Below are 19,621 nucleotides of genomic sequence, written 5' to 3' on the forward strand. Positions count from 1 at the left end.
AAAATGCATTTCCCAGCCTCCTTTGCAGTTTGATGTGGCCAACCACCAAAGTTCTCACCAAGTGGATGGACATATATACACATGCTACTCTCGGGACTTGGCTTTAAGACTTGTCATGCCTCTACCAGACTTTCATTCCTCTCCTGCTGGCTTAAACCCCTGGAGACCTAGCGTCAACCATGTAGGCACAATGCCCTAGGGGATGGCAGGGAATCAAGATGGAAGGAATCTGGGTTCTAGAATGCCTACATTGGGCAGAGCTTCTTGCTGACTTGGAACATCCATCAGGCAGTGACACAAAAAATACATATACTTCTAGGGCACCTGGGTGGCCCAGTTGGTTGAGTGTCTGATTTTGGCTGAGGTCATGATCTTGAGGTTTGTGAGATCGAGCATTGTGTCAGGCTCTGTGCTGACGGTGTAGCTCTTGCTTGGGATTCTCTCTCTCCCTCTCTGCCCCTCCCTACCTTGCACATGCTCACTCTCTCTCCCTCAAAAAAAATATATAAACATTTTTTTAAAAAGAAAGAAAGTTCTATCTTCTTTCATCCACTATGTTATACCTGGGCCTCTTTGTTACAGCAGCCAAGGTTTACTCTCACTAGCACAGGGGAGAAAAGCATGATGGGCTGAAGGCTTCTCAGGCTAACATAATAGTCCAGCCCACCAATCCTTAAGGCCTGCCACTGGATGTCTTAGGCTTTGTATTACAGGACGCAGCTTGGGAAGGAAGCAGTGCACTCTATTGGGTAAGACTGAATCAGACCTTCATTTCCACTTTGGCTAGAACATTGATTAATGTCGTAAATTTTGGGTGCTTTCACTAACAAATTGAATCTCAACTTCCTCTTCTGTAAAATGGGGATAATAATAGTACTTTACTCCCAGGGCTATGGGAGGATTATATGAGATCATGTAAATCAAGGGCTCAAAACTGTTTACTGTTACTAAGGCAATCAGGTGGTATCTGGGCCTGATTCTTCCTACCCTCCTTCCCCAGGAAGGAGGGAAGGAAGCTAATGTCTTGAGTTTTCCACAAAGTCAAAAAATACTCAGTGACTCTTAAATGAATTATAAATTTCCAAAGCATCCAACACAAAATGTTTCTTATGGATCTACTATGGGCCAGGGACTAGGAGGCACCTGGAGGACAGAGATGCCCTTGTGGAAATTAATTTCCACTTTGATTCTCAGAAAGTTATCAGTCCTTTCCAGGCCCACAAGCTGGAGCTCAGTTCACCTACTGAATAGAAATTTATGTTGACTAGTAAAGAAATCCCAACTCTTCTTCCCACCTCCTTATTGGATGTCTGGGCCCTGCCACACCCAGATTGAATCATCATCTTGGGGCGGTGGCATCTGTGTGGCTGAGTCAGTTGAGTGTCTGACTCTTGATTTCAGCTCAGGACATGATTTCAGGGTGGTAGGATCAAGCTCCACATCAGGCTCTGTGTTGGGTGTGGAGCCTGCTTGGGATTCTCTCTCTCTCCCTCTGTCCCTCTCCCCTACTCTCTCTTTCCCTGTCTCTCTCTCAAATAAAATAAAATAAAATAAAATAAAATAAAATAAAAAGCATCTAGGTGTTACCAATGAATAGGTAGATTTGAACCTGGAAACTCCTTCTCCCAGTCACTACCCCAAGCAGGACTGACTGACTTACTTTCTTTCTTTCTTTCTTTCTTTCTTTCTTTCCTTTCTTTCTTTCTTTCTCTCTCTCTCTCTCTCTCTCTCTCTCTCTCTCTCTTTTTTTAAGTTTATTTCTTTATTTTGAGAGAGTGAGTGAGCATGTGAGCGGGGGAGGGACAGAGAGAAAGAGATTCCCAAGCAGGCTCTGGGCTGTCAGCACACAGCCTGACCATGAGATCATGATCTGAGCCAAAATCAAGAGTCAGACACTTAACTGACTGAGCCACCCAGCATCGCCCCCACCCCCAAGCAGCAGTTTCTTAAAAGGTCTGACCTTGGCATTTGCCTTGGTATTCACCTGGCAGAACCTTCCATGGCTTGTATTGCCTATAAGCTAAAGCCCAAACTCTGCATGGCACCCAAGGTTTTCCCCAATTTGGATCCAGCCTCTTTCCATTAATGACACTAATGACTAAGATTGAGTGTTTCATATGGCACAAGCTCTGGGCTGAGGGCTTTATGCGTGTTGCCCCATTTGATTTCCGCTAACTTTAGGAGATGGTGACTTGGCTTAGTTGTCTCATTTATAAAATGGGAACGTTCCAAGAAAAGCATCCCCACAGTGTCCGGGGTGTAGGTAAAACAGTTAATAGCCATTACTGCATCATCCCTATTTGATTGATGAGGAAGCTGGGGTTTAGGGGTGTTAAGTAACTTGCCCAAAACCACAACCCTGAAAAGTGACAGAGGTGGAGCCTGAACCCAGGAAGTCAGGCTTCAGTGCCCAGGCTAGCCTGCCTTCCCTTCATCGCTGAAGGCCTGCACTCAACTTAGAACCAACTTGCAGGGCACCTGGTGACATCTCCAGGCCTTTGCACATAGGTTCCCTGTGCTGGTAGAATGCCTCCTCTGGTAGCTGTCCCCTCCCCCGTGGCCACCCTAGGCAGAGGCAGACAGCCCCTCTGTGTCCCCTCAGCCTTCTCAATAGGCCTGACTCCACTCTCACCTCACCAAACTGTCATTAGAAGGAGGGCACACACCCTCAGGGTGACAGTGTCCCCATCACCTCTGGCTCCACCATGCCTGATCTGGCACAGAGCAGACCTCTGCAAATGCTTGTTAGAATTACTGCAAGCCAAATCCATCAGGGCAAGAGTGGAGACCGATACCTGCTGGCAGGGACGCCTGCCTGTTCTCAGCTGTCAGTGTACGCTCCAGAGCGAGTGCACTTTTCTTTGGCCAGAGCCTCCTCCCCATTTGCCAGAACTTCCAGTACCTTGGCCCCGTCTCTCACTTTGCTCTCCAGCCTCCCCACAAAGTCAGCCAGCTGGGAGTTCACCCCTACAGGGGCCTGTACCATCCAGCAGCTTGAGTCTGGAAGATTCCTCACCTCCCCAGTTTATTTATTCAACAAATATTTATTGAACACCAAATTAGAGCCAGGTACTGTGCGTGGCACCAGATACAGGGTAGAAAGCAAAGCACACATGGTCTCTGGCCTCACGGAGCTTACATGCTGCCGGGGGAGACGGTCAACCAAGAAGTAAACACACATGATGTGTAATGGCAAGTGCCCCATGAAGGAGAAGAATAAGAATAAGGGACTTTGAGATAGATGAACTAACTATTCAAGCAGTCAGGGAAGCCTTCTCTGAGGAGGTGGGTTAAAGCCAAGGCTTGAGGGTGTAAAGAGCTCAGCCATGACAAAGGTAGGGGAAGAGCATTCTAGGCAAGGAAACAGCATATGCAAAGTCCTGGAGGTGGGAATAGGTTGAAATGTTGAGAAAAGGAAGGAAAGCCAGGGTGGCAGGAACACAGCGAACAAGATCAGAACTGGCTGGAAATCAGGTTGGGCCCAGAAGAGGAAGAGCTTGGATTTTATCTTTGGAATAATAGGGTAATCGAGTAAGGGTTTTATACCAGAGTTGGTATGATATGATTTGCATGTTTAAAGCTCTTTCTGGTTGCCTTGAGAACAGAGTGACAAAGCAAGAGAGAAGCAAGGTGACCTTGTGGAGGGCAGTGATCTGGGGGCAGGTGAAGTGGCCACACCAGGGTGATAGCTGTAGGTTCAGAGAGAAGAGTATTGACTCCAGAGATATTAAGAAGTAGAATCTTTCTGAGGTTTTTAGGAGAACTAAAACAACTTTATTGGATGCCTGCAACAGCCCCAGCAATGGGGTAGGAGTTGGGGACACCAGAAAGGGTTGGGGATAGAAACAAAAGATGTAAGTCCTCAACCCCGGAAACAAATACATAGTCACCAATCCCCCCCACCATCTCTTGGGGGAGAATGAACCCAAGGTCAACTCAGATGCTGGAAGTTCTGGGCCATTTCCATCTCATTCGATGGTGTCAACAGACTCTCCTAGAGTTGGGGACTGGAAACATGGAAATGGGCTTTCCATATTCTCGGGCTATCAAGTTGTCAAACTGCAGGATTGTGGCACTGACATGGTGTCAGGGGAGCAGTGAGCCACCAGCTGGGATAGCCAGGGAGACGAGGAAGGGAAGAAGGGAGTCTCGGAGCAGAAGCAGCCCCTCCCGTCCTCTGTGAGAAAGGACAAGTCGGGCTCTGCCTTCTGTCCCCCTCTCCCCGCTCCTGGGAGCCTGCTGACCACCCTGCCCTCCCTGTCATCTCCCTCAGGAGCACTCTAGGCCGGTGACCCCCTCCTTAAAACGACACCCTCTCTCCCCACTGCTACACATCTCAGATGTATCCAGGAGGACAGAGATCTGATGGGCCTAACCCTGAGGACTGAAAGAACACTTCAGCTCTTCATGCCTTCTTGAGGAATTTGCCTTTTTTAAAAGAGATTTCTGGGTCATTTAAATGATCTCTGCCCTCTGCTCTACTTCTCTGAAAGGGCCCTCTCCCCCAGGGTTTTAGCAAACTCTATTTCTGAGCCCAAGGACCTCCTCAATTTAGTCTCTGGGGAGGGTAGTTCCATCAAAGGGTGGGGGTGAAAGAATCTTGCCAGGGGTGACATTTGAAGGAACTATTTAATAACCAGTGCAAATAAGCACCAAGGAATTGCCAGCTGGAGGACCCCATAGTCTTGGGTCTACCAGGCATTAACCAGCATGGGGTCCTGGGGGAAAAGCCACCCAAAGCTACCTGGGGCAGGGGGCCACTTAGAGGCACTCAGGGGATGTGAATACTTGCCAACAAGCACAGAAGTGGTTCTACATTTTTTACAACTGGTCTGGCAGTACTGGTCCAGCTGAATGTCAGTCCTGGGTCTGCCCCAATCTTGTCCAGTCTCTGCTGTTCCACCAGGAATGGTCACCAGGCCATTTGTTCCCTCTCTTAGGCCCAGGCGGAGCTGGGTAATGAAATGGCCTCTGAGCAGAGCCAGCTGCGCGGAATCCTGGGTGAACAGGATCTCAGGCCCTTGACCCACCGTGTGACCTTGAAGGGCCGAGCCGCCTCTGACTGTCCCTCCTCTCACCCCTCCTTGCAGTTATTTTTGTCCAGCCTGACGGCCCTTGGCTGTCCCCACAGTCTGGGCTCTGTGAGCCGGATACAAACCAGGCAGCACAAACGTCTGGTGTGGAATCCCAAGAGGGTTCCTCTCTGGGCGCCATCACATGGGAACATGACCTTCCACACTGTGCACCCAACGGGGACCACACATCTGGAGGATGGTGACGGCGCGAGAGGCCGGGAGCTGGGTTCTCTTTACTCAATCCTGGCTCTTGTCTGGGAACGCTGTCCCAGGCCTGCTGGTGAGAACGCCCTGTTTTGGAGTCTTACTGTTGCCCAGAAATCTCCCAGCTCTGTGTAGGGAAGTGTGGGTCAGCTGGAGGGTAGGTGTCTGCAGTGGGGAAGACGGCCCGAGCAGGCCCTGCTGGGCCCCTAATCCCCAGGCCTTGGCCGTGGTGCACAGGGCAGCTGTCCTGTGGTTCACTGCAGTGGGGTGGGCAGGGGCAGACAGGGGTTCTCCGGAGACAACTTTGTGGCCCCTGCTCAGTTACTGTCTCAGGAAGCAAGGCAGACACTACGTTCTGGCCCTGGGGGCCTGGGAAGGCTGCACCAGTCAGTCACTGCTCTGGCTGGGGGTCTGATCTCTCTAGGCAAGCAATCTGCCCAAGGCCACTGTGCCTTTAGGTGAAAGCTTTGTCCCCAGACCTTAGATTCATGCCTGCTGCCCCCTGTGTGCCTGGGGGGCAGGTAAGAGCCTGGGCAAAGCTAGTGGGGGCCCTCCCACGACTTATCTGTCCAGGTAAGAAATGAGACGAGGCCTCTGAGATCACAACAGCTCCAAGAGAGCTGGGTGGACAAGCTGGGACAGGCAGTGAGGAGGGGAGATGGGCCAGAGGAGGAAGGGGCGCCTCTGATGGGTGAGGAAGATGCCTTCATAGATAGATGAGCCAGGCCAGGAAGCAGGGCAGACGATAGCACTGTTTTTAGAGCTCCTGGAAAAAGAACCCTCCTCACTCCCGGGGAGAAGCCGGCTCAGAAAGCCCCGATTTCAGTGATTTCAGAGACCCAGGAGTGGCAGAGCACAGCTCCTGCTGGCCTCCCAGCAGCCCCTGGGGAAGAAGGCCTGGGGGCAGGAACACCCACATAAGCAGGGGACCCCAGGATGCCAGGGAGCACGGGGGAAGAAGATCGCACGAGGGGTGCCATGTGGCTGCTCCTGGCAGCCCTGATGTTGGGGGCCACGGGGAGGGGGGCAGCAGGCCTCTCCAGGGGGCGGGCCCTCCGGGTAGAAGATGCCCCTCGACTGGGCAGCACATGCCTCCGGGCTGGCAGGACAGTACCAGCGGCTCTGCGCACGGGAGTGGTTCGGAGGGCGGGGATGGGGTAGACCAGAGAGGAGGCGCTGGGGAGGATGGGACCGGGCACTCTTCCCAGGACGGTGAGCTGGCTGCTGGGGGCTGACAGCCCTGGACAGCTATGGAAGAAGGACCAGGGCCAGGCAGGGAAGGCCAGGGGGCCAGCGGGCGTGGGAGAAGGCTCCATCTCAGCTGCGTAGCTGTTGAGGTGTGAGAGAAGACGAATCCGGACAGGGTCTGCACGGCTGCTCGGCCCTTCCAGCACCCCCAGGTACCTGATGACCTCGGTGAGGCACTCGCGAAAACCGATGCTCCGGAAATCAACTGCCAGGGCTCGGGCATCAAAGAATCCTGCAAAGTGAGGCGTGATGAGGGCATGCCAGGCGGGGGACAAGTGCTGATCCTGGGGTCAGGTCTGTGTGACCCTGGGCATGTCACCTCACCTCTCTGAGCCCTGGTCTCCACATCTGTAAAGTGGGAATAATCACCCCTTCCTGGGGTATCTGGGGTGTGTTGTGAGGACCAAGTGAGTTCACTGAACTATGAAGCAGGATAAAATGTGGAGTATTGTTTTCATCGAAATTCATGATTAATGCAGAGAAGAAACTTTGCGACCAAGGTACTGTCGTTTAAGTGGACGCTTTGCCAGGTGTGACGGGCCTGCGCACGTAGAGGTGTAGAACACCCCTGCCTGCTGGTGGGGGCGGATGTTGGGAGGTGGCGGCAGCAGCGGTCAGAGCTTGGGGACTCCTCAGAGAAGGCAGCATGATGTCACAGTGAAGCCTGACGTCTTTGGACCTCAACTTCTCCACTTGACTAGCTGCCTGACTGTGGACAAGCCTCTTAATCTTTCTCAGCCTCAATTTCCTTGGCCGCAAAATGGGCATATAGTGATACTTGCTGCACAGGGTTGTGACGGTGAAATTAAATGCAACGGTGCACAGAAACAGTCAACGAATTCATCATTTACACCTGACCCTTGAACGACATGGGGTGACGGGCACTGATCCTCCCCCAGGGCAGTCGAAAACCTGAGCAAACTTTTGACTCCCCAGAAACTACCTAGAGTGAGAACCGCCAGAGATAACGTTTTACCGTGATAGCAATTTACTGGAGAGACGGACTGCTCACGCGGAGATGATTAGTGTCTCATGGAGTCTTAAGCAGATACTCGCAACACTTGAGCTCACCGCAAGAGCAACAGGAGGTAGCTAGGAAATTATCACAGTAGCACGGTATGTATAGACTACAGCGACTTTTATGCGATTAGGATTCTAATGCATCTTCGCGTTTATATTTCTCTCCACTGCAAATGGCACCATGTGCAGTCTGCAAGTATTTGTATGAGGAAGTTTTGATAAGTTGTAACGTCCATAATAGATGCGTGTCTATTTTACGGTAGCGAATGATAAAACAGACCAGCATCTCCATTTATTTCACGCATTCATGACATACCTAACTTTTTCGTACGTTTTCCCAATATTTCTAGGCTATGTGGTGCATCTGCAATTGTTTTTCAAACTGTTGCAAATCTCTAAAAAATTTTCTAACACATGTACTGCGAACACTCTGCATAGAAGAGGACCTGTGCTACTCAAACCTGTGTTGTTCAAGGGTCAAGGGCATATTACTGGCTTGGCCCCTGTGGGCATTTGAGTCTGTCCCCTAGCCTGAAGGGCTGTCAGGAAAGCAGGACCCTGCTCTGGTCCTCAGCTGCTGCCATCAGTCTGGGACCCTCTCTTTGGCTGGTTTCAGTGAGGTCTGACCAGGTGGACTGCCCACAGAGGTATTTAATTCTCACTGCCTTTATACCTGCCCCGCCATCAACCACCTTCTGTGCAAAGACAGAATAGCCTCTGTGAGCACTGGCCTCATGACTATGGCGGCAAATATCTGGTCCCTGGTTCATGGCTGAGGCCCCCACAGAGGGACAGCTCTACGGGAGATGATGTTTGGAGTCAGGCCTCCTTGGGGGCAAGACCTTGTTGCATACTTAACTATGCGACTTTGAGCAAAACCCTTCAGTTTCTGTGTTTGCTGTTCTTTTTCAACTAACATTTTCTGAGTTCTTATTGAGTACTTAATTTGCATTATCTGATTTAATCCTTAGAAAAACCCTGTCATTACTCCCATTTCAGAGATGAGAAAACTGAGGAATAGAGAAGCTAAATCATTTGTCCAACGTAATAGAGCTGGCAAGTCATAGAGCCAACCTCGCAATTCATGGGATTCGAATCAACTCAATTCAGGATTCTAACCCAGAGGCAGTGCTCTAAGCCACATCTCTGTCTTCCCATTAGCCCTTAGCCAGAAAATGGTGATGGCGACAACCCCCAGCCTCGAGATTCTTATAGGAATCGAATGAGATAACAATGGTGAAAGCATTTTGAAACTACAAAATGCTGCCCCAAATATTAGTCACTGTTTTTGTTTTAATTGGGTAACCATAAATGTAGTTTGAAGTATCTCCCCCACTGGTTGACCGGAATCAGAAGTTTTCACTGTTGGCCATGCCTTCCTTTGGCAGAAGTTCTCAAAGCGACCACCTGCATCAGGGTCATCAGGCATGCTTGCTAAACTTGCAAATTCCTAACCTCCAGGCCAGACCTCCTGGCTCAGAATCTCCGGGGTGTGCCCCAGGGCTGCCTGCCCCTAGATGATCCTGCGCAGTTCACTGAAGCTTGAGAAGCACCAGGCTGGGTCAATTAAAATGCAACTGTCCCCTCCAAAGGTAGCAAGTTAAGGTTTTAGGACTTAGGTTCTTGTGTCAAGGTCTGTGGAGCTTTCCAGCTTTCTCGGTTGTGAAATCACCAAAATATACAGTGAGGCTTAGTCTTTTGAAAGCCACAGTTCCATGACTTCACGTAATGCACCAGCTCAAAGTAACGGAATGAGTTACAATTGTATGCTACCACAATCCCACGACCGATCTTGAACTGCGAGCATGACATACGATCCCAGCACTGCTGAGGACACACTATTACCCCAGCGCTAGCCCAGAAGGCACCCCAGTGAACATCTGTGGCTAAAAATCTCAGGCAGGCCCCACCCAGGGGTTCAACTGGGATCCCAGTGAGAATGAGTTCATTCAGGCTAATGCTTAAGGAGGGTGGGGGCTAAGGGTGGGGAAGCCAGAGGGACAGTCTGTGTAGAAGAGCTCCTCCAAGGGCTAAGGCCGGAAGGAGTGGAGTTGAGAACAAGGTTGGGACACATGGGGACACTGACAGTGGAGAGGGCGATACTGAAAGAAAAGAGACAGGCTTTGTGGCTGCTCCACCTGGACCTGCTTTAGCCCCACCATAGACTGTGAGCTCCATGAGGGCAGGGACCCCATCTGCTTTGCTCACCAGTGGATCCCCAGGGCCTCGCCCCCACATATTTGTTGCTTGAATGACTCATGGGAGAGAAAAGCATCAGTACCTGTCCCACCAGTGGCGTGGAGCATTTTCAAGTGATCCACTGTCATCTGCAGGACCTCGGCCTTCTCCAGCTTGGAGGAGCCCTGTGTGCGCAGAGGACAGAAGTGTGAAGGCTTCCAGCTGACCTCTCTCTCACTTCCCGGCAGCGTCAGCAACCTCACCAGCTCAAGGTCATCCTCCCACTCCACCACTGCCAGCTTTTCGGCTTCTGCTTTGGCCAAGGCGCCCAGCCGAATAGATTCTCTTCAGGTCTCATTTTCGTCTGCCCGCCCGCTGCACCGTTGAGCGTCCCTCCTGCAACGTCCCCCTTTCCCTTGACTTCCACGACACCCCATGTTCTTGCTTCTTCTTCCACCTGGCTCTTGCTCGCTAGACACACTCTCCCTGGGAGGTCTCGTATGTGACCTCCATGACTTAGTGCACCGTCACCGGAATGCCACTCCTGCGTGCCCATCTGCCTCCTAGACCAGCTTTCCTGGGAATCAACTCCACACCCACCACGCCCGAGATCATCTTAGCCCCACAGCGCTTGCTCCTCCTCTATTCTCTCTTGAGCAATGATTCCTAAGCGTCCAGCATCACCTGATCTCCCAAGTGAAACCTGAGTGTCAGACTCTCCACGTAAGTTCTTGAGGGCAGGTACCAGGTCTAGGTCTAGCTGGGCCTGTGAAAGTTTGAGTGAACGTCTGTGGAATGACTGACTTCTTCTCAGGAAGAAAGGCACATGACCCATGACCATGCCTTGGAGCACAGGGTAGAGAATCTTCCAGGCAGTCTGATTGGTTTAACTGTCTGGCTTCCACTGTAGTCTTCCTCTTCCACAGGTGCAACGGCAGGGGGCTCGCTCCCCGGGTAGCCTGTTCCACTTTCAAATGGCTCTGGGACTGTCAGTAGCACAGAGGGCTAGGGGGCTTTAGAACCAAACACAGTTCGGTGTTCCCATTCCGTTCTGCTATTTACTTAGCTGTGTGATCTAGTGCGAGTTACTTTACCTCTCTGTGCTTCAATCTCCTTACCCGTGCCATGGGCACAATAATCCCTACCCTTTGGGATCATGGGGTGATGGACACAGAGCCACAACATCTGAGACGCCACAGCAAATACAAATTTCCATTCCCCTTATCCCTGGCCAGTGACAGATATCAGTACACAAAACCCCAGCACCTCAGGCAGCTGCCACCAATCAGTAAGACATGCCATGAAAAACGGACCTTATCTGCCACCTGCATGGTACTTCCTCTAGCACAATCGGGAATGTCACACACCTGTTTCTCAAAGGCAGTGGGGACCAAGCGTCGCAGTTCAGAAAGGCTGCTGTTGATGCGGTCCCGGCGCCGTTTCTCTATAATCTAAAAAACAACGACAAGAATTTACTTGCAGCCACTTCACCAGTTTCCAACGTGCTTTGATGGCCACTGACTCATATTTAAAATATTGTGAAGGAGAGAAGTCTAGTCTTACTTTATGTAGGAGGAAACTGAGGCTCGGAGAGGAGCAGTGACTTGCCTAAAGTCACATAAGAAGGAAGTGCAAAGCTGGGAGTAGAACTCAGATCTCTTGTCTTGGTCTGTTGGGGTGCTATTCAAAATGCTTAACCACTGTACATCAGGGTACCGACCAGTCAGAACAGGGACACCAGCCCCCGCGTGGGAGCAGTTCCTGGAGGTTCCTGCAGGTCGAGGTCACCTCCTCAGTTGCTGGGTCATGAAGAGGCTTTGCTTCCAGTCCAGAAGACCTTCCATTCACACTCATTCTCACCTCACCAGACTGGTAGCAGAATGCTGACAGCGGGGCAGACATTATGACCCCCATTTTACAGATAAAGATGAGGGCTGGAAGGAAGTGGTTTGCCTAAGTGAGTGGCAGGGCTGGTCTCTGCCACATTCCAGGTCTTGGGACTCCCAGGGCAGAAGCATAGCCGCATCCTGGGAGAGCAGGGGGTGCCGGGATAAGACGGCCAATAGCAAGCCGGGGAGCTTCCTTCTCTATCCCCCTGCCCTACCCCTTGGCACACAGAGAGGAAATGAAAATTCTGGGCTCAGAGAGTAGAGACAGAAGGCTGGAATAAATAATAAAGCCTAACTGTGTGTCAGGTGTGGTTCTGGGTGCATTATATTAACTCAGTCGTCAAAACAGCCCTTTGAGGTAGGCACTGTCATTTTTTCAGTGACACAGTTGAAGAAATGAGGCACCGAGAGGTTGAGTGGCTTGCCCAAGGCCACTCCGCTAGCCACTGGCAGAGCCAGAATTTGCACTCAGGCAGTCTGGGTGATATTTCCGACCAGGGTTCTCTGGGCTGGGCCCCTGGAGACCCAGGGCAAAAATTTGCCGGGCGACTCCGCGGAGACAGACACTCACCCCTCTGCGTTTCTTCCTAGCTTGCATCTGCGAAGGGCTCGGGGTGGACAGCGGCCTGGCCATCTGGCTGCAGACGAAGAAGAGAAAGGCTGATTTTTCAGAGCTCAGGGACCATCTCCCTGGCCTGGGCTGACCTTGGAGGAGGCGGGGATGTGGGCGGGCAGAGCCCCCTCCCAGGCAGCCGTGGTCTCCCAGGCGGCTCAGGGCTCCCAGGCCGGGAAGTGGCGCAGGGCAGGCGTGGGTGGGGGCCCATTGCTCCCCCGGCCAAGTCCCCCCTGCGCTCGGTTTCCTGCACTAGGGTCGCGCGGCGGCTGGGGCCGCGGGGGGCGAGGGGGGGGGGGCTGGGCTCTCGGCCCGACCCCCCTCGGCCTCGCCCCCTGCCCCTCGCCGCGGGCGTCGGGGAACCGCAGCCGGCCTCGGGGCTCCTGCAACCCGATCCCGGGCGGGGCGGGCGAGGGCGCGGGCGGCGGCGGCGGGGCAGGGCCGGCGGGTTGGGTTTCAGAGAGAGCCGCTGGGAAGAGCGTGGAAAGAGCAGATGCCGCCGCTTCCCACGGGCCGGGCGCGCCCGCCGGCCGCCCTCCGCCCCGCCGGCAGCTGCCGCCTCCTCCCACGCAGCGCGGCCCGGGAGAGGGGGAGGGGGCATCTGGGTCACAGGCCCCCTCGGACTCTTGGGATGCCCCGAAGGCCCCGGGCCCGCATCGCGTCGGGCCTCGCTTCGCAGGTCTGGCACAGGATGGATGTTTGCTCGCACCCGGGAGTCCCCGTCACCCGGAGGAGGCTCAGCCCCGGGGGGGTCTTTCCTGCCCAGACTGACCAAAATCTTCTGCAGCCCAACTGCTCGCCCCCCTAACGGTTTCCTGCTTAGAGGTTCTTCTGGAATGGAGGGGATTCGTAGAGTTACACTGAGGACCATTCATTTGGCCAACACCCTGGAGGCCCCATTCAAGTCCCGCGCTGGCCTAGATGCGCAGTCGGCCAGGTCCCAGCGCTCCAGACGCTCAGCTCCCGGAGTGGCCGGGGAGGCGGAGAGTGTGAGATGCCCTATCAACAAATAACTTTAGACGAGGTGACTCCCCTGCCATTTCAGAATGCAAAATGCCACCCACATGAACAGGCACCCGTGAGCTTGCCTCGTCCTCCCTCTCCCCCTCTGCTGTCTCCCCTGGGCCCCCATCTCAGCGAAGGCACCCCATCTCCCAGGTCTACAAGGCTACCTGGCTACCACTTAAAAAAAATTTTTTTTTAAATATTTTTATTTATTTTTGAGAGACAGAGCGCGAGCTGAGGAAGGGCAGAGAGAGAGGGATACCCAGAATCCAAAGCAGGCTCCAGGCTCTGAGCTTGTCAGCACAGAGCCTGACGCAGGGCTTGAACTGGGAGATCATGACCGGAGCTGAAGTCGGAGGCTTAGCCGCTCAACCGACTGAGCCACTCAGGTGTCCCTTACCACTTTTGATTCTTCTTCTGTCCTCACCCGCTCATCCAAACGTGCCCATTTCGTGTCTAAGACACATCTCACCTCTCTCCTCCTTATCTCCACCACTGCTCTGAGGATCAAACCTCTATCATCTCTCACCTGGATGGCTGCAAGACCCTACAAACAGGCACAGTGCTCATTTAAATGTACATCTGATCTTGTCACTCTCTTAAAACTCCTCAGGCTCTCAAAAATAAATAAACATTAACATTAAATATATATATACATATATATATGTATATATATATTAAAAAGGGCACATTTAAAAAAATATATATATATATATTAAAAGGGGCACAGTCAGTCAAGTGTCCGACTTCAGCTCAGGTCATGATCTCACAGTTGATGGGTTCAAACCCTGCATTGGGCTCTGTGCTGACAGCTCAGAGCCTGGAGCCTCCTTTGGATTCTGTGTCTCCCTCTCTCTGCCCCTCCCCCACTTGTGCTTTGTGTCTTTCTCTCTCTCTCAATCTCTCTCTCTCAAAAATAAATAAACATTAAAAAAAAAAAAAAAACCCCTCCTCAGGGCCTTCTCAATGCTTTTAGGATCAAGACCACTGTTTTTCAGGTGGCCCAGCTGGCTCCTGTCACCTCCTAGACTCAACTCTCTTTTGTTCTGTGTGCTCCAGCCTGCGGATGCCCTAACTTGTTCCTGTGGTTACACACACTGTTCCCTAGCCTAAAATTCTCTAGTGCACGCTGTCTCCCCACCTCCAAGCCCAAGCCCCTTTGCCTAGTACCTTCTCCCACTGTTCAGATCTCAACTCAAATGTCATCTTCCTGGGGAGCCTTCTTGACATCTTCCCTCCCACTAGATAGCCCCTGCTCTACCCTCTCCTAGCATCCTGCATTCACAGCATGTATTGCTCATTTGTTGTGTTTTGTTTATATGATTATTTGATTAATGTCAATCTCTCCACCAAGTGCATAAGCTCCCTGAGGTCACGAACCATGTCTGGCTCATTGACTATTGTAGCCCCAGTACCCAACAGTGCTTGGAACAGGGCAGAGCTCATGGTTGAGCTCCCTCCTCTTGCCCTTGTCCTTGGCATCACTGGGGAACAGAGAAGTGACAACATAAAAGCTACCTGCTAGGCCTTTGTGGAATGGGCACCTGTGTGGCTCATGAGGAAGGTGCCAGCCCAAGTGACTACCCTCCTGGCATGAGAGGTTAGATCATCTTCGTCAGCTGCTCAAAGAAAGAAGGTTGCAGGAGAGTCCACATCAACATTGATCAAATCCCACTGCTGTGTCCCTGGCTTTGTCCAGCTACGTCTGGAAAAGGATATCTCCATCCAGACATCTGGATGAGAAGGGCCGGTAAGAGGCCTATGAAGCTCCTGGGAAGGATGGCCCAGCAAGCTGGGTCCAGGGCTCCGATAGCCAGATCCTGAGGTCTGGAGGGCACCTTGTTTACAAAGCTACACTCAGGACAAGCCCCAAGAGTCAAGGGATACTAAAACATGGCCTTTGTCCCCCCTAGGCTGGATAAGGAGTCTCCAGGGGTATTGGGTTAGCACTGCGCACGTCACTGCCCCTCAGGCTGATCCCTCCTCAGGGACCATCTGTCAGAGGCTGACGCACCCCTTTCAGGGCATGGTGGCTTTGCTATCTCTTTTTCCACTCACTCGGTCACTTGTTCTCTGCAGTATTATCCCTCTTCCCTGACTCCCATATCTCACAGCCAAACTTCACTTCAGTTGTCTTGGCATTACTACCTATCTTTCCCTCCTTCAAGCCTAACAAAAGCCCCATTTTACAGATGAGGATGCTGAGCCTTGGAGACCTAAGGCAGCTTGCCCAGCCTATGCAGCTGCTAAGGAGCAAAGCCAGCATGGGAATCCATGTCTTCTGGCTCCAAATTCAGCATTGTTTTCCCTCTTGATTCCTATTTCCTGTCTGTCTGAATAGCCCTCCAGTCCCCTTATCCTTAAAGCTCCCAAGAGCTCAACCAGAGCTCACTTCCAGGCTGTGATCTGGCCCTGACATTGGGGGGAGGTGTGAGAGTTTCTTGTCTGCAAGTCTGAAAATAAGGCAGATTTTCACAGACCCAGAGAAGATATGCTGACCACCAAGATCTGCTCCATGGGCCTCGAGTGGTCCCTAACCTGATTTCTGGGGAGGTCTCTTGGGGGGCGGGCAGATTTCAAGGTGGTCTGGCTGCCAGTCCTGACTGCCCTCAACACCCATTCTCAGTTTCCCCCTCGGGAACTCCCCCCGTGGAACCCTTGCAGGTGACCCCACTCATTTTGCATCAGCCAAAGAAAGGCAGGATCACAATGTCCCCCAATGAAGGGATTTCAGGGAGTGCTGAGCCCCCTTGTAAAATAAGGAAACTCTGAGAGGGGAAGGGTCTGTTCCAGGCCACACAGCAAATTAGAGGAAATTCCAGAACTGGAGCCAAGTCTATTGGCTTTTAATCCAGTATTGTCACCCCCCCCCATGTGTGTCACTCCCTCACGTGTGTCACGCAACCAGTACTCCTTGTTCTAGACAGTACTTCCACATTCACTTGTCTCAGGTATTGCACAACAGCCTTGTGAATTAAGTAGTATTGGGGCTATTTCACATTAGGAAAAATAATCATTTGATAGATGGAGTGACAGAGACACAAAGAATTCAGAATTGTGCCTAGTGAGTCTTCAGACTTCTAGTCTTTTCATTAGACCATTCTGCCTCCTGAACATGGCATCCTCCAACTAAATGGCGACCCCTTCGAGAGCAGCACTTGCCAGAAGCTACCTTGGGCCAAATCAGGGAGCTGTGCCCTTTAGATACATTATGTCATCAAAGGCTCACCCTGTGAGGTAGGTATTAGCATACCAGTGTTGTAAGGGAGAAAATGGAGGTTCAGAAATGCCCAAGTTAATGGTGGTGAGAATCAAACTCAGGTCTATCTAACTTCAAAGGCCACCATGTGCCCTAAATCATGTAGGAAAGACCCACAGACCTTGACCCAGTGCCTGCCATATGACAGGTGCTCACTGAATGTTCACAGAGAGGGTGGGGGGAGAGAGGCTATACTCTCATGTGTCAGGAGGCTGGGTTCAGATAGGAGTGATTTTCTTATATGGGGCAAGATGCCATCACTAGGCAGATGCCCACAGGGACAACAGAATACACCCTGCTCCTTATTCTCACATCTCTGAGGGGGTGGGGGGGATTTGCGCCCTGCCTCTGACCCCAGGGAAGCTGGCTGCCCCAGTCCTGTGGCCCTTGCCACTGTTTATCTGACTTTCTTTGTACATGAAGCTCTTCTTCTCTGAGAGTTCCCCGAGGGCAGAGGCTTAGCAGGATACATCTGGGTCCCCCATGCCCAGCCCAGGGTCTGGGCCACAGCAGGCATCGTTCAACACTCCCTGAATTGAAGCATTGATGTCTGCTGGGGGGAGGGCCCTTTGGTGAGTGCTACAAAGAGGGGTCTATAAGTCAGCCTCTGCCAGATGTCCAACTGCTTTCTCTGCTCTGAGGGGGTCTGCTCCTCTAAGAATCTAGACAGTGTCTAAAAATGGGCTCTGGCTAAAAGGACAAAATGCTGTATAGGAAAAATCTACCCACTGATCCTTTATGCCATTGCCCAAATGCCACCACCTTCAAGAAGCCCTCCCTGATGCCTCTGGTTGTAAGTGACCCCTCCCTGCTTGAGTGCTCTCACAGTCCACAGTCTGTCTCTCCTTCTGTCTTCTATCCTATCCATGGTCTTTGTGTGACCTGGCAGGTCACTGGCCAGGCTGAAAATTCTTAGAAGACAGAGCCGGCTCTCTGGCATCAATTTCGTCCCTCTGATTCATGAAGACCCAATGACATTGAATTTGAGAACCCCCTTCCACCAGCAACACATGGGGCTGGGCCCTTCCCTGCTGCTAGCAGGCCCGGACTCAGAGAATTGCTTCTCTAAATAGCAGTTTCTGCTAAACAATTTAAGAAAGCTAATAAGTTGCATAGGAAATTATATCATATACCCCAAAACCTAATTAATGTACAGGATGCAAGGGGGTTATCTATTGCCTTACCTCCTGTTATAAGCTATAAATACTTGGAAGCTGATGGCCTTTTACAAGGATTTGTGATTGAGGTAGGACATCCTGGTCTCAGAAAACTGGAGTCATTGAAATTATGAAATGCCCTCAAAAACATCCCTAAGAAGGAGCTGAATCTTTCTTTCTTTCTTTCTTTCTTTCTTTCTTTCTTTCTTTCTTTCTTTCAGAGCATGCTGGAGTGCCAGTGGGGGGGGGAGGGAGAGGGAGAGAGGGAAAGGGGGAGAGGGAGGGGGGGAGGGGGAGGGAGGAGGGAGGGAGATGGGGAGAAGGAGAGGGGGAGGGGGAGGGAGGGAGAGGGGGAGAGGGGGAGAGGGAGAGGGAGAGGCAGAGAGTGAATCTCAAGCAGACTCTACGCCCAGTGCGGAACCCAACTAGGGGCTCAATCTCAGGACGCTGAGATCATGACCTGAGCCGAAATCAAGAGTAGGACACTTAACTGACTGAGCCACCCAGGTGCCCCCTGAGTCCCCCTTTCAAATCTATTCTAGAGAGTCAGGTTTGGATGAGCCAGGAGAGATCAGATAGCCCTCTCTCTTTCCCACTCCATGTCCTCCTTTATTTTTTTGATGAGGAAACAGGCTCAGAAAGAAAAAATAATGGCCCAAGTTCACATGGTGAGTTGGTGGCAGATTTGGGGCTGGGACCCAGGCCCACAGACTCCCACTCAGTCCCTGCCTCTCTTTCAGGGCTCTGGGTATCACATGTTGGGTGCCTGACATGAATTAAATACTTGCTATGTGCTAAGCTCTGTGCTAAGCTCATGACATACACTATCTTATTGATTTTCCCAATAAGCCTGAGATCGGTTATATTGTTTATAACCATTTTACTGACGAGGAAACTGAAGCTTAGATTGTTCACAGAACTGGGAGAAGTAGCAGAACTGTACAAGTGCAGTTTGTTCTACAAGTCTGAAGCAAGTCAGGATATTTAGAGCTGAAATACATTGGCAGCAGGGTGTGCAGTAGAAAGAGTGTTGGAATTGGAGTCTCCGCCCTCGCACTGACAAGTCAGCTATTATTTTCTTCAGTACCAAAGCCTTAATTCCAAAGTCCAATTTGCTCAAGGGAGGGGAGGTTTCCCTTCCCCCTGGAAGCGTTTTGTGTACTGCATGAAAAGTGCACCCAAGCTAGGGTAGAATTGAAAAAGTACGGCTATTCTGCCTACTCAGGCAGATTCTGGACCGGGGTGTGTGATACCAATAGTCTATGAAGGTTTCCTAAGATCTTCAGGGAAATCTCCTCCAAGAGCCTCAGCCTGGCACTTCCACGCAAGGAGGATCACCAACTGGGCACGGCATCCCGGAGCTGAACTCCACTTCCATCCCGACACCCTCAGCCCTGAATGGCCCAGAGCGCAGAAGATCCAGGCACTCGTGCGTGTCACGGCCCACGCTGCACAAGTGTCCCCGCCTCCCACCCTCCCCCCTACCCCACACACACCTGCGGGCAGTCGCCCACACCTGCATCTCCCGGGGCCATACGGAAGACGAGTCCTGGGCCCGCTGAACCCGTCCAGGCACTCCCAGTATCCCCATCCCGGCCCTCACCTCAGCTCGCCCTCGCGGCCCACGTCGATGGGTCCGTCGGACTCGCTGTCAGAGCCGCTCGGTTCCCTGGGCCGCTTCATGGCCAGCGCTGGCTCCAGGTCTCTGCGCGGCGGTGAGGGCTACCGGCCGGAAAGTCGGGCCCCGCCCAGGCCCCGCCCAGACCCCGCCTCAGCCCCGCCCAGCCCCGCCCAACCCCGCCGCCCTTTCCCAGGGCCCTCTCCTGTGCCGCAGCCCCTGGCGCCCCCGCGCCCCCTCGCCCCCGCGGTGACGCGCAGGCCGAGCCGTGGGAAGGCCCCGGGCGGTCACCGCCCCCTCCGACGGCTGGGAGGTCCGGCTCTGTTCCGCAGTCCTGGCCGCCGCGCGCTGGGTG

General features: G+C 52.4%; 1 protein-coding gene across 1 annotated transcript; it reads right to left on the reverse strand.

Moving 5' to 3' along the window:
- Positions 1-3,009: 3,009 nt before the first annotated feature.
- On the reverse strand, positions 3,010-19,337 carry HEYL (hes related family bHLH transcription factor with YRPW motif like). Its single transcript, XM_007077408.3, has 5 exons — positions 19,252-19,337; positions 12,186-12,252; positions 11,093-11,176; positions 9,829-9,910; positions 3,010-6,759 (listed from the first exon to the last, which is right to left on the reverse strand). Exons 1-5 carry the CDS (start codon positions 19,329-19,331, stop codon positions 6,086-6,088), a joined length of 987 nt encoding a protein of 328 aa, XP_007077470.2. The 5' UTR covers positions 19,332-19,337; the 3' UTR covers positions 3,010-6,085.
- Between the last annotated feature and the right edge of the window lie 284 nt (positions 19,338-19,621).

This window comes from Panthera tigris, chromosome C1 (genome assembly GCF_018350195.1).
Source record: "Panthera tigris isolate Pti1 chromosome C1, P.tigris_Pti1_mat1.1, whole genome shotgun sequence".
NCBI lineage: Eukaryota > Metazoa > Chordata > Mammalia > Carnivora > Felidae > Panthera > Panthera tigris.

Excerpts from the sequence above, each read along its gene's own strand:
- HEYL (XM_007077408.3), bottom strand. The coding sequence starts at position 19,331 with ATGAAGCGGCCCAGGGAACCGAGCGGCTCTGACAGCGAGTCCGACGGA. Across the intron at positions 9,911-11,092 it reads CCACTGCCTTTGAGAAACAG|GGCTCCTCCAAGCTGGAGAA; the intron begins GTGTGTGACATT and ends CTGCGCACACAG. Across the intron at positions 6,760-9,828 it reads CCACGCCACTGGTGGGACAG|GATTCTTTGATGCCCGAGCC; the intron begins GTACTGATGCTT and ends CTCACTTTGCAG.